We start from the raw sequence: 13,278 nt of genomic DNA, 5'->3' as shown, positions 1-13,278 counted from the left end.
AGAACCGTCAGGCACAGGAACAGTTTTTTCCCTCAGGCTATCCATCTCATACACAGTTAAAGCCGCCCCATTGAGCAATAATTATGTGCAATATCTAACATATCCTCTTCTGCCATTACATACAAAGGAAAAAAGAAAAAAAAACCTTTTTGCACTGTACATTTTTGTATTTTATTTAACTGATTTGTTTTAGATTTGCACTATTGCACTATGTATGTGTGCGTATGTACGTATATGTATTATTTTATTATATATATATATATAACATTTTTTATTATGTCTTGCGGCTGTTTCTGGATTGTTGTGCACTGGAAGCTCCTGTCACCTAGACAAGTATGTGTAAGCATACTTGGCAATAAAGCTGATTCTGATTCTGAAAAGCATCATCCTAATGGTGAAGTATGGTGGAGGGACCATCGTGATTTGTGGCTGCTTTGCTACTTCGTGGCCTGGACCACTTGTCATCATAAAGGGAAAAATGTATTCTAAAGTTCATCAAGATATCCCACAGGATAATATCAGGGTGGCTGTGCTCCAGCTGAAACTCCATAGAAGTTGGGTGATGCAGCAAGACAATGACCCTAAACATAGAAAATCTACTACAGAATAGCTTAAAAAAAAGAAAATTAATTGTTTTCAGCAGAAGACAGAAAGTCATAACAGTGAGAAAATGATGAGAGAATTGTCATTTTTGGGCTAACTACTTTAAATCTTTGCTTTGTGAATAGTTGGTCAATAGTCAATGTCTAATGATAATAATGCCCCATATACAAATGTATTTTAAATATGGTAACTAATGAATTAATAAATTCATATTAATATTCAAAAACATTAATAAGTTGATAAATCTGTTAGGGTGTCCAGAGCAATATTATTGCTTAGCCTAGATTGTTTTGTATCAGATTTTAGGTATCGGATTTTTGATATAGTATAATTTTTTTTAAAACGTGTTTCCTTTTTTTTTATGTTAATGTGCTGTGGCAAGACAATTGCAATCATTAATCCAATTCCCCTCACAGAATTTTTTTTAATTTTTTTTGGTGGCTTCAATTGTTGTTTATCCATTCAATGATTTAAATTATTAAAATAGTTTTAATTAAATATTCTAGGCACTGGTCTGTAGGAGAGAGAGAAAAAAAAATCAAGATTCTAATAGTTTTTTATTGGCTTGAATATGCAGAAAAGAACAGTCAGATGATACTGTCAGTGCACTATCAAAAAAGAAAAAAAATAACACAATTCAACATAAGAAGATTCAATCAGACAATCTCACTAGAACTCATATTTGATCTATCTATAGTCTGTAAACCACATTTCATAAAAGTGAAAATGTAATTCTTTGTAGACTTAAGCCATCAACTATTTTGGCAACCTCTGTCATATACGTAGGTTTGATAGCATAGGATACACATTGTAGATGATATCAGAAAGCTTGATTCAACTAGTGTTGGAAGTCTTATTTCATATGCTATAGTGATTATATGCATTCATGTGTTAATTACCCTAAACAAAAATAACCTCAGAAATCACCAAATAGTTAAATGCTTTGTAAATGCCCACTTTTGCAGTTAGCAATCCCTGAAAAACTTTTTGTATTATTGCATGATTTCTGACTAGATTATTTTACAAGTCAGCCCATCTCTGAATTATTTTTTTCGATTCACAATCCTTCTTGTTGTAACTTGTGCACAACAAACATTCCTGTCCCTCCCTACTTATACAATTATTTCCCATAGTCCTGTTTCAATTGTATTCTTTACATTTTACCCTGTCTTTGAAATATTCTACTGATATTGCCACTTTTTGAGACAGTGTCTTAGTTCCAGATCTTCAGAAAACTATCCCATGACCCTGTGCAGCAGGCCATGCCATCAGATGACACTCCAATACAGCTCACTCTGTTGTCATGACCAGACAACACTCCTAAAAAAGACAAAAATATTTTGTCATTTGAAGAAAAAATGTAGTGCAATTTAAGATTAAGAAAATTATATTTTTGCAAAAACCAAAAAACTTTTTTAAAGATTTTTCATTTTAATTTATCCCCTTTTCTCCCAATTTGGAATGCCCAATTTCCACTACTTAGTAGGTCCTCGTGGTTGTGTGGTTACTCACCTCAATCCGGGTGGTGGAGGACAAGTCTCAGTTGCCTCCAATTCTGAGACAGTCAATCCACACCTCTTATCACTTGACTCGTTGTGCATGAAACCGTGGAGACTCACAGCATGTGGAGACTCATGCTACTCTCCACGATCTACGCGCAACTTACCTCGTGCCCCGTTGAGAGAGAGAACCCCTAATTGTGACCACGAGGAGGTTACCCCATGTGACTTTACCCTCTTTGGTTGCTTAGGAAACCTGGCTGGAGTTAGTCAGTATGCCCAGGATTCGAACTTGCGACTCCAGAGGTGGTAATCAGCATCAATACCCAGGCCCCAATATTTTTTTCTTTTTAATCATCTTAATTATCCTCAATGAATAATGTCTCATTAAGCTAATACGTTTTTGTCAAGGTAACTTCAAACAATCAATTAACAAGAATTTTTTTATTTCTTATTTTGCTGTTATGCATGATAGTAGCTCGCATTTCTGCAACATTGTTCGATATGAAACTGTTGAGACAACTCAGTTGGGAAAACATTTGGGGGAATATTGTTGGTCAAAAGTGTTTAAAAGAATATTCCGGGTTCAATGCAAATAAAGATCAATCGACAGCATTTGTAGTAGTGCCTGGCCGATATATCGGTATATCAGTCGGCTGGTATTATCAGCCGATATTAGCCTTTCACCAATATATTTTTATCAGCGTATTACTTACCGATATGCGCAGATATGAAATCTTTTTTCAGAACTGATAACGCAGAATAACAATGCATTAGAATTTGTGTCATTACATAGTTTGTTCAGCAGAGTGCACACCGACTCCATTGTTTACAGAGCTGACTCCGAACTGATGGTGGCTTTGCAGACAGGCGGAGTGAAGCGGTGTCTTCACGGTAAGTTGCAAACTAGTTTGTGAAATACATACTGGAAAGTTAATAAACAATGACCCCATCATTGGATGTCCCTGACAACCATGTCACTCATATCTGTTTTCTGTTAGCCAGCTATAATTTGTCAGTGCAGTAAGTAATGTAGCATATTGAAATTTAAACATCAGAGCATCTTTTTGCAGCTCATCAGACAACGGTGCGGTGGTGGATTGTGTCTGTTGAGTGTTGATTTCATGCTATGCTTTTACCTAGTTGGTGAGACGCAATGCTGGTGCATCTTTTACTCTCTGTGACAACAAGCTTATAGCTAACTAGCTAATGCACATAGCTACTTTCATTGCTTATCAGCTGAGTGAGTTAATGTGTAAACATGTATTCAACAAACTGTTTTGTTCAGGATTCACAGTTTGTTTCCCCATTCAACCGAACAATTACAGTTGTTGCATTTATAAAATGTAATATTTAGTAGTCTGGTTTTCCAAAAAAGTGTGAGTGTCTCGTGCGAGCGCTGTACTCTTTTTGCTAAACAAAGATTCTTTGTTTGTTCATACATGATATAGTGCACCGCTCATTATTGGGAAGCTGTTGTGCATAATGTGTAAACTTTATTGCATGTGATTAATGTGAGAAACAGAAAATAACATATTGAACAAAATTTTGAACAAAAATATTCCTTTTTCGACAAACAGCAGTGGGGAAGAGGGGAACAGTATTGTATGTCAGGAGCACTTTGCTACAGGGGGCAGGTTCCCGTTGGCGCAGGGCTTGCTTTGGGGCTTGCGTTGGGGCTTCTGCCTTTGTTTGGGCCACTGCTTGTGTGGCTTTACCAGTGGCTCTGCGGTGAAATTTTAGTTTTTAGCCGTTGTTGGACCGAGACAGAGCGGGAGTTAGCCGGTTGTGATGAAGTACTGCTCTGTTTTGGAATAAAATGTCTTTTAGCCTGTGATTGTTGGAGTACATCATGGAGTATTGCTCCGCAATTCTATTCACAGAGCCTCCAATAAGGCAGGCTGGAGACCCTGGAGCATCAAATAGATGTCAAATATTTCAAATAAATAATTTTCCCACATCATACATTTCCATGAGGGTCAGCCAGATGTGCCGATCCAAAAACTCCAGGTTGCTCATTGACTTGTCAATGGCCTGTGCAGTGACATTTGTGGCTCACAGTGCTAAACCCGTAGCGGTGCAGAGTTCTTTGAATGTCTCTGGATCGTAGCCTTGCTCATCCATTTGTTTGAGGAGCTAAGCTTGGAAAACTTGGAGCACCGTCATCGCGTGGAGTGCTGAAATAGTTTGGCCCGCCGCTGAGTATGCTCTTCCAGCCAGTGTGGAGGTTAGTCGACACGGCTTAGAAAGATCAACGGGGCGTGAGTTCCACGCCCTGCTACTCACCAGGCAGAGATGTGCTGCTACCTCCTCTTTCAGTTGGGCATAACAGTTTTCTTCCCCGTGATCCACATTAGAGAGGATGTAATCCCTGTGCAGTCGAGGTGAATAGGGCAGGTGCCATGATTTTGACAGTTTGTTATGAATTTCAGGGCAGAATGGTGCAGATCTACGAGACTGCAGGAACCATTCATCTTGGTGAGATTGTGTAGATTCCTCTGGAGGAGACCACTCGATATCAAGCTCTTCGACCGTCCTTGAAAGGATGCTGAGCATCTCCTTGTCGGTGGCGCATACATGCTCCTCACCCTCACATCATCCACTGACCACTCGCCTGATGCAGCAAGAGACATGACGTAATCATCATTCCCAACATCAGAACTGCCGAACGAGATGAGGATGTGTGCTCCAGCGGAGGGCCGGAAATTGTCATGTACATAATGTATCAGCATAGATGAGTTGCATTGAGATTGAGGGGCTCGCAGGCCATGTGCCAGCATGAGGACCACCTCAAATTCATCCAGCTCGAACTCGCGGCCCCACCGTGCCTCCTCGGGTATCACAGAAGAGGTGGGTGGGAGGGCACGGGAAGCTGAATAGTCTCTCAGAACGAGGGCGATGTTTCCATGAGAGCTGACTCTGCGTGAGCGCAGCCCCGACAGAGAGTGCAGCTCTCATGCTGATCTGACGGCAGGATGTGCCTCTCGCACAAGGAACACTTACGGAACATCTTTATAAAGACGTGAACACGTAAGTGAATCTTTGAGATATATATATACACACACACACACACACACACACACACACAATATACAATTGCTTTATTAGGATACACAACACCTGCCAAATCCCTGCAGGAAATCAGAATGCTGAAGCGGCCCACAAAACAGAAGAGGGCTTCTAGATGAGAGATGAATCGCTGTCTTGATGGAAGAAAATTCTGAGGAATGTTGTTTGTGCAACTGCTATTATAGCGGACAGCTTCACGCCTACAAGGGTGGGGCTCAAACACCATAGCCAGTATTAGAATATTGGCATTATTGTAGAGAGGTTTCAACTAGGTTGTGTGTAAGGACACTCCCCATATGAGTTAGCACGCAATGTCAAGTGTACTGAGTCAAATGGGGATCAGAGAAACTTTTGATCCTGATCCTGAAGTTTTGATTCTGGCTGATAGAAGACTCGACTGTGCTCGATGGGAAGAAAACGCTAGATTTTCGTGGGGTTCGTGAAATACATCTGTTTAAACGAAATATCTGCATATTTGCAGATGGTATAATAGAAGCTTAATTTATATTTGCCTTTTATCATTAGAAAAGTGACGAGAGGATGTTAGAGTACGTGCTTCAAAGGAAGATTTATATTAGTTTGATTGATATTTACCTTTGTATCATTAGACAAGACAGTTAAAAGTTACAGGGTACTGTTGAGGAGAGAGAGGGAGAATGAAATAGGCGAGCACCGTAACATGAGCTCAAAAGTATCTGATATGCGGACCGTTTAAACGAGACTGTGTTGCACACCTCTACTATTGTAGTATAACGATGGCATGGAGCAACAAAATGAGCAGTGACTGGTCTTTTACATGTCTCAGTTGATTCACATGCAAACATGCATTTCTCAGTGCCCTCAAGAAACAAATCAGTCAAAGGGGAACATTTATCGGTCGATGCCGATAATGGAAAAAGTCAGAATATTGGCCGATTTATCAGCCTCTGTGATTTTTACGGTCGTTTTAGGGCTTTAAGGTTTACAGCGGTATGTCATCAAGTTATAAAATTGGAAATAACTTTACATGGAAATTTTTACAAGTGATTTTATCAAACTAAAATCATGTTAACATATATATTGTTTACATCTAGTGTCTATACTTCTGAAACAGTGACTATTTTAACATTTACAGACTCGCCCTATTCACTTCTAATGTAAGCGCTTCACTGTAAAACAGATTTTCGCTTATTTAAAGAAAAGTAAGGATCATTTTAAATTTTTTGTTGGTAATCAACATTATGCCAAAAATGCAGTCACTTGAGCTAAATTTGTATTGAACCCACAATATTTCTTTAAAGTTGTTCACATTTCTTAGGCCACATCCATACTAGCATGTTTTCTGTTGTGAATGTCTTTTCCTTATGCTGTACTTGAGAACGTTTTGGAAAGTCTCTGTTTACCTTTTTCTGTTTTTAAGTCTCTGTGGAGGAAAACACGTTCCAGTATGGATGAGAGGTATAAACGTAGCAATTAGTATTAGTGTGGACGTGACATTGGTATTTAAAATGCCCTGTATGCTGGATATAATTGCTTTTTTTCTTTTTACAAGTTTCATAGAACAGATTTAAGATGTATTTTTTGCATCCGATTGTTCTAATGAATTCATACACACCAAATAAATGCCAAAATGCTGTAATGAGTATCTGTTGTTCTTATCTCTTTCCTGCTACTCACCCACTCTCTCTGCCTTAAGCGAGTCCCAGATGTTGCAGTTAAAGTCATCATAGCCAGCAAGAATAAGTCTTCCAGAGAGGGATGGAGCAAGGGAAGTTACTCCACACATGATGGCGGAGTCCTGGTATGTAATGAGCTCCTGGTCTGCACGCAGGTCATACAGCTTGCAGGTAGCATCATCTGAACCGGTGATCACTGCATTGCCATTTGGGAAAAACTGAAGAGGCCAGAGAAACAGTAAAAGAGAAAGAAGTTGAGTTGGTTGATAAGGAGTTTTGAGTGGTGTTTAGCACATTGCTATGTGGTTGCACAGGTGTTCAGTGTGGTTGTTAGGTGGTTGCTTACTAAACCAAATCAAAAGAGCCCACTCCCAAGTCTATATGATATTCTGACCCATAGAGATGGATTGGGTCCTTCCTTCAGTTGAATGATAAGGGCTTTTCTGCTAATTTTATAGTCTATATAGCACATCTTTCCTCAACAAGCCACAGTGGATGAAACATTTATGTTTACAGCAAACATTGTGCAGGATGAGTTCCATGCCAAAGTTAAATACTTATGTTTATTACTAACCCTATAGTATAAGCAACAGTAATAGTGATGCTTGCCTAATATTTTTTACATTTTTAAGTGGTTTCATGATGTTTTGACTCAATATTTCCCCTGGTTGTTTTGTGGTTGTAATCTCTAATTGATTTTTATAACTCCATAGCATTCTTACCCCAATGGCATTGATGTCACTCTCATGGCCTCCAAAGGTCTGTCTGCACTGGCCGTCACGGATGTCCCACAGTTTGGCTGTGAAATCACAAGCTCCTGAGATGAAAGTGTTAAAGTCTGGGGCCACACCCAGGGACATACAGTCTCCTAGATGGCCAGCAAAGACAGTCTTCTGTGATCCTGTCTCAATGTCCCACAAAAAACTGCAAAGAGATCAGAGGTCATGTCATTTTAAGGATGTAGTGCTGATCTAAATGCATTATTTACAGCACAATGAATTTAAGTTAATAGATTTTTTGCTGTGTACCAGGTGCAGTCTCCAGAACTGGTGATGATTTCAGTGTCACTCAGGAAGCGGCAGCAAGACAGGTAACCTGTTGAACAGAAAACCCAATAAAGAGGATTCAAATTATATATATTGAAAGACAAAAAGAAAAACCAACGCATCAGTCGCAAGTAGCTAATAGCTCACTGTTCACTCCCCTTCTCAGACAGGGTTGAATCATATATTTGTGTTATTATGGGGCTCAGAAATAAAAAATTCCAGATTCATATATTATTCTCACCATTGTGTGCTGCGAGCTCCCGCATGACCTTAACATTACCATCTTTGCCCTTCAGGTTATAGATGGAGCACATGTTGTCCAGTCCACCACACGCCACCATGTTTCCTGAAGGTGCGTACGAACATGTCATCACCCATGAGGACTTCAGTGGGATTGCATGCACCTAGACCACAATCAGGCACAATGTTAATTAACATTCAAGAGATTAAGGCTTATTGGCATCTGGTTATATGTACGTTGTTAAAGAAACTTTCTCGGTTATAGGAATACATGGATATATGGATGTACAGTGATTTAAGAGGGATGTATATAAGGATGCCAAATAGAGGAATTTAGATATTGCACTAACTAACATGCCATCCCATATCTCCAGGGAAAGAGATTGGTGCAAGCTTTGGGAATCGGATAAAAGTATACAAAAAATATAGAGGAAATCAATGGAAAATGGCTTAAAATATTTTCAATATATTTATTTAAATAAAGCTTATTTCATTTCAAAATATATCAATAAATAATATCACTACATATTCCAAAATTATAGCTCCACTATAAAACCAGAGATTATTGTTTGTTTCTGGAAGAAGTCAAAACATGACAGCACATCTTACAGAGTTCTTCACTTAAAAATTTAGCAACAAGCCAAACCCTTTGCCATGAATAAAATGAAAATGTTTCAGTCCTACTTTCGGACTTTTAAATATGCCTCCTCCCTCTCGCACACAAATTTGACCACTGGCAGGTCCTCATTTTCTTAATAGCCATGGTTAGAAATGATTTGCATTGAAATGTGCATGAGAGCAAGTTAAAGTGCTCTGCTGAGTTTTGGTGAGCACCACACCTAGCAAGAAATGTTGAATATTTTTTATTTTTTTTTAATCAATAGTTATCGTGATTTTTGGCTTTTTATAGCTAAACAAAAGGACAGAAAAGAAAAGAAAAAAATTATAAATAAATTGGTACCTTATTGGTGGAGTAGGTGTCCCATACAATCAACTTGCCATCCTGGGATGCACTGACACACAGACTGAGAGAAAGACAATAAGAGACGAAAGACAAAGAAATAGGGGTCGGGGTTAGAAAACATTTTCTGAAGCCACAGGTAAAATAAAAAATGGTATGGTAAGACTTTAGTAGTTAATTCAGTGCTTATCTCAAGTGTGACTGCTGTAACACAAACAAAATAATGTCAACGACAAAAGATCTGATCACTTTTCAAGACTTCTAACCTCCTTTTAAGAAGCAAACTAAGTTTGGGGAGTTGGTGTAGTAATTTAAATATCTGATTGAGATTTGCCTCTCAAATAAAGCCGAATCAGTGGTAAAGAACTTAAGCAGGCCAAGGAGGTCTTTTACATGTACCAATCCCCTTGTAAATATCTGTGACTACATAAAAAGCCTTGATCTTACTAATATTTGCATAAATACAGTGCAAGCTCTATCAGCATAGCACATAAATGTAAACTGAGTATATGTATGTAATTATTATAGAATATATATGTACAATATATCTGAGGTATCTGTATAATGTACATATGTGCTTGCTTGTATATCAACCCATGTAGTACTGTTAGTATATTTGCAAAAAAGTTTGAAAATTGTTAAAAAATTGTGTTTACTTTGAGTCTGTCCCCCAGTGCATGGCATAGATTTTGGCCAGGTGTCCTCTCAATGTCTTCCTGATCTTTAGCTGGACACGTCCCACAACAGATGTCCCTGCCACATGATCCTGCAGTGTGAGGTCCTGCACTGCTTTACGAGCTGCCTATAGAGCAGAGACATCATACGCCGACATAGACATAACACATTTTAGAGATGATCCCAAAACATTTCTATGGGCTTCACTGTGGGATGTACACTATCAGTCAAAAGTTTTGAAATACTCATTCTTTATTATAATCTTTTTTTTTTCGTTTCACATTTTAGAATAATAGTAAAGTCATCAAAACTATGGAATAACATAAATGTAACTATGGGAATTATGTTGTGACTAAACAAAATCCAAAATAAATCAAAACTGTATTATATTTTAGCATCTTCAATGTAGTCACCCTTTTCCTAGAATTTGCAGACATGTACTCCAGACATGTACTCAACCAACTTCTTGAGGTATCACCCTGGGATGCTTTTTAAACAGTATTGAAGGAGTTCCCATCAATACTGGGCACTTATTGGCTGCTTTTCTTTATTATTTGATCCAAGCCATCAATTTAAAAAAAATAATAATTTTGTATTAAATTTTAGTTTTATATTCATATGGTGGCACAATTATATTTTGTCTACAAAACTCATTTGAAATATTTAAGCATACGCCTTCAGATAAAATTATTTTTAAGATCACGAGAAACATTTCAGTCAAGTGTTTCAAAACGTTTGACCGGTAGTGTAGTTTAGAACTATTTCATGAAATGTCCCTATATTTTAGTAAAAAGTGTGTTAAATATGTGTTACTAAAGTTATTGTATTGTTAAAAATGTACTATGCACAGAATATCCTGTGATTTCATTTTTGTCAGACATATTCTACAAGGTCTTTGAGAGCGGTAACACTAACAGTGATCTCATCCTTCAGGCTCTCTGCCTCTTTTCTCAGTTGCTCCATTTCACCCATGGCAACGGTTGTCAGGCACAATCACCCACGAATATAGACAGGAAGTGAGATCAGTAGAGCCAAGAGAATGCTGGGGAGAGGAAAGTATCATTAATTATTTCAGTCTTTTTCATTTAATTGTTACAGTAATCGCGGCTGTTGTTTTGATTATGACTGTGCAATTTATCCTTCTGGTTGTGGGAAAAGGTCATTGTTTTTGTTGAAAAATAACTTCGATCACACCATCAACAGACATTTGCAATTCAAACTCCCCTCAACCTGGTTTGCAAATCCTCACAAATAAGGATGCATGCAAAATTTCACTTGTACAAACCTTACACCCATGTTCAAGGTGTACCAAGTCATAGTCAAGCACATTGCCATACAAGGTACTGCTTTTTCAAATATTCACACTTCCTATAATACATTCAGATATTACTCTACATGAATAGTTTAGTCCATTAATAGATTATATTTAAGTGCACAAGTTTGAGTTACATTAATTTGTCACACAAGTTATATATGTTTGTGGTGACTTATAATTAATTTGTAGTTTTTAAGTCCCTCTGAAAAGCATTCACTGGATAACAAAACAGATTATAGTTGAAATGAACAGTAGACAGTGATAATTGTGTTTAAATTAATAATTCATTCACTTTAACATGTATTCAAATTATACCTGAGCTCACGGAAAAATTGTCAAAACAATAACGTGATTTTCTGCAGAAGACACAAGCAGTGGGTGAGATCTGAGATAAAAAATGATAGTCTCCATATCAGACGTTATCTATCAATATTGTATTCTATAGATAGAGTTCAGCAGTGAGCCCCAGTTTTAGTCACCTGCTAGAAAGATTAGTGTTTATATCAAATAATAATTTTATGTATCTCAAGTTTCTGAATATCATGACTTACCTTGCAAAGCCTAGACAGATTAATATACTCTATTTCCTTTTGCTTGAATTGTTTTCGAATCTTTGTGTCTCTCCCGAGCTTGCATGACCAAATGACTTTTGCCTAAAATTTGTTTGAGGAGAAAGTGAGGGAACAGAAGGGTGTGGATGGGAGAGAGGTGGACTAGTAGGAGGGAGCTGTTCCAGAATGGACATCAGTGAATGTTAAAATGTCTTTGTTGTCAAACTGAAGGTTAAACTCGATACCTGAAATTGCTGCTATATATTTGTCATCTCTTGTCATTAGTGTGAATTAAACAGAAATGGCAGTGTTATCACCAGCCAGACTGGGAGCACCAAATACCATAACCCAAGAGAGTGAGAAAGTGGGGGAGAGAGATATAGAGAGGCAATAGAGTGATTTTAAATCCACACTGCTGAGATTTTAAAGGAGGCCTTTTGAATCAAATCTGCTCTCATCCGATTATTGACTGCTCTTTGCATCTGGATAAGAGCTACAGCAGAGATGGAAGGGGGGTAGGTAGATAGATCGAGAGAAAGAGATTGAATGGTTGTGTGAGTGTGGCCTAGCATCATTTGAATCTCTGACAGGAGTTTTCTGTGACTTTGCTGAAAAAGCAGTCTGTGATCATATTACAGTCAATAGTCATTTCCAAACCTTTTTTATTTGAATATTTTCCATAACATCTATTTGATTCTTTGCATTCATTATACTGATGATAATTATTAAGTAATTTGAAATGATAGAAAATATTTAATAAAATGTCCATTTTCTCTTTATTCCTCTCAATGAAGAGAAACTTTTCATTATACTTCTGTTAAAATAACATGTTCAAAATCACTGAGAATATAAAGCGATTTCTCAATGAAACATCACAATGAAAAGTCACATATATCTGTAGTCACTGCAGCACAACACAAGCCATTTATTTGAGGCATGTTATGTCTAATTCAGGCTTAAAGCTGTTTGACTTCTATGGAATAGTTTTGTTTTTGGCTTAAAATAGGAATTTCCTAAATAAACCAATTTTACATTCATAACTTTGCCATGTAAAAAGCTAAAGCATTGTTAAGCAAATCCAAAATATAGATCTGAATGAGTAGAAGTCCAACACTTACCTGCTCCTCTTAAATGTTTCTCCACTCTATTTGTATTTCTTTTTCCCTTCTAATTCTCCTCTCCACTTGTCTTTTTCTCAGGACAATGTCTTTCATTCAGGTTTTCTACTTTACGCACCTCCTGATTTCTCTCCCTCTCTCTCTCTCTCTCTCTGTGTGTAAACTCTGTGATGCTTTTGTGATGGGCAGATGAGGATTGGAGGGGATGAAGTGAGATCAGGGCTGAAGGGATAAAGCCTGGTTGGGATGAGAGAGTGAGAGGGAGGGAAATCTGTTAGTAGAGAACAGAGAGCAAAAGACAAGATAACTAAATTGTGGGGAGAATCAGGTCATGGGGTCACATGACAGAAGAACAGGTGTAGAAAATAGAGGGTGAGGTAAGGCAGAAGAATGGTAGATTTCACTAGTTTTAGCTTTAAGTAGTGATAGAAACAATACACATCCATCCATCCATTTCCCTCCAATCTGGGCATCAGGAAATGTTTTCCAATAAACAAAATGAAATGTTGACTAAATGTAGAAGTTTGTCTTGAGATGTGGTTAGTG

The 13,278-nt window shown here is 37.7% G+C and overlaps 1 protein-coding gene across 2 annotated transcripts; it reads right to left on the bottom strand.

The window, feature by feature from the left end:
• Positions 1-1,154: 1,154 nt before the first annotated feature.
• LOC127656050 (guanine nucleotide-binding protein G(I)/G(S)/G(T) subunit beta-3-like) lies at positions 1,155-12,880 on the bottom strand. Of its 2 annotated transcripts, none has more exons than XM_052144185.1 (9): positions 12,733-12,880; positions 10,664-10,790; positions 9,730-9,875; positions 9,074-9,137; positions 8,114-8,276; positions 7,855-7,921; positions 7,549-7,750; positions 6,828-7,044; positions 1,155-1,923 (listed from the first exon to the last, which is right to left on the bottom strand). In XM_052144185.1, the coding sequence occupies exons 2-9, from the start codon at positions 10,718-10,720 to the stop codon at positions 1,817-1,819; spliced, it is 1,023 nt and encodes a 340-aa protein (XP_052000145.1). In that variant the 5' UTR covers positions 10,721-10,790; positions 12,733-12,880; the 3' UTR covers positions 1,155-1,816. The 2 variants fall into 2 exon arrangements, with proteins under 2 accessions (XP_052000145.1, XP_052000146.1); XM_052144186.1 differs by lacking the exon at positions 12,733-12,880 and adding an exon at positions 11,615-11,759.
• Between the last annotated feature and the right edge of the window lie 398 nt (positions 12,881-13,278).

This window comes from Xyrauchen texanus, chromosome 15 (assembly GCF_025860055.1).
Source record: "Xyrauchen texanus isolate HMW12.3.18 chromosome 15, RBS_HiC_50CHRs, whole genome shotgun sequence".
Lineage (NCBI taxonomy): Eukaryota > Metazoa > Chordata > Actinopteri > Cypriniformes > Catostomidae > Xyrauchen > Xyrauchen texanus.
This window is presented reverse-complemented; position numbering and strand designations above follow the sequence as displayed.

Coding starts and splice junctions, on each gene's coding strand:
- LOC127656050 (XM_052144185.1), bottom strand. CDS start 10,720: ATGGGTGAAATGGAGCAACTGAGAAAAGAGGCAGAGAGCCTGAAGGAT. Junction 9,138..9,729: donor CACTGGGGGACAGACTCAAA/GTAAACACAATT, acceptor TCTTTCTCTCAG/TCTGTGTGTCAGTGCATCCC. Junction 7,045..7,548: donor GTGACATCAATGCCATTGGG/GTAAGAATGCTA, acceptor TGGCCTCTTCAG/TTTTTCCCAAATGGCAATGC.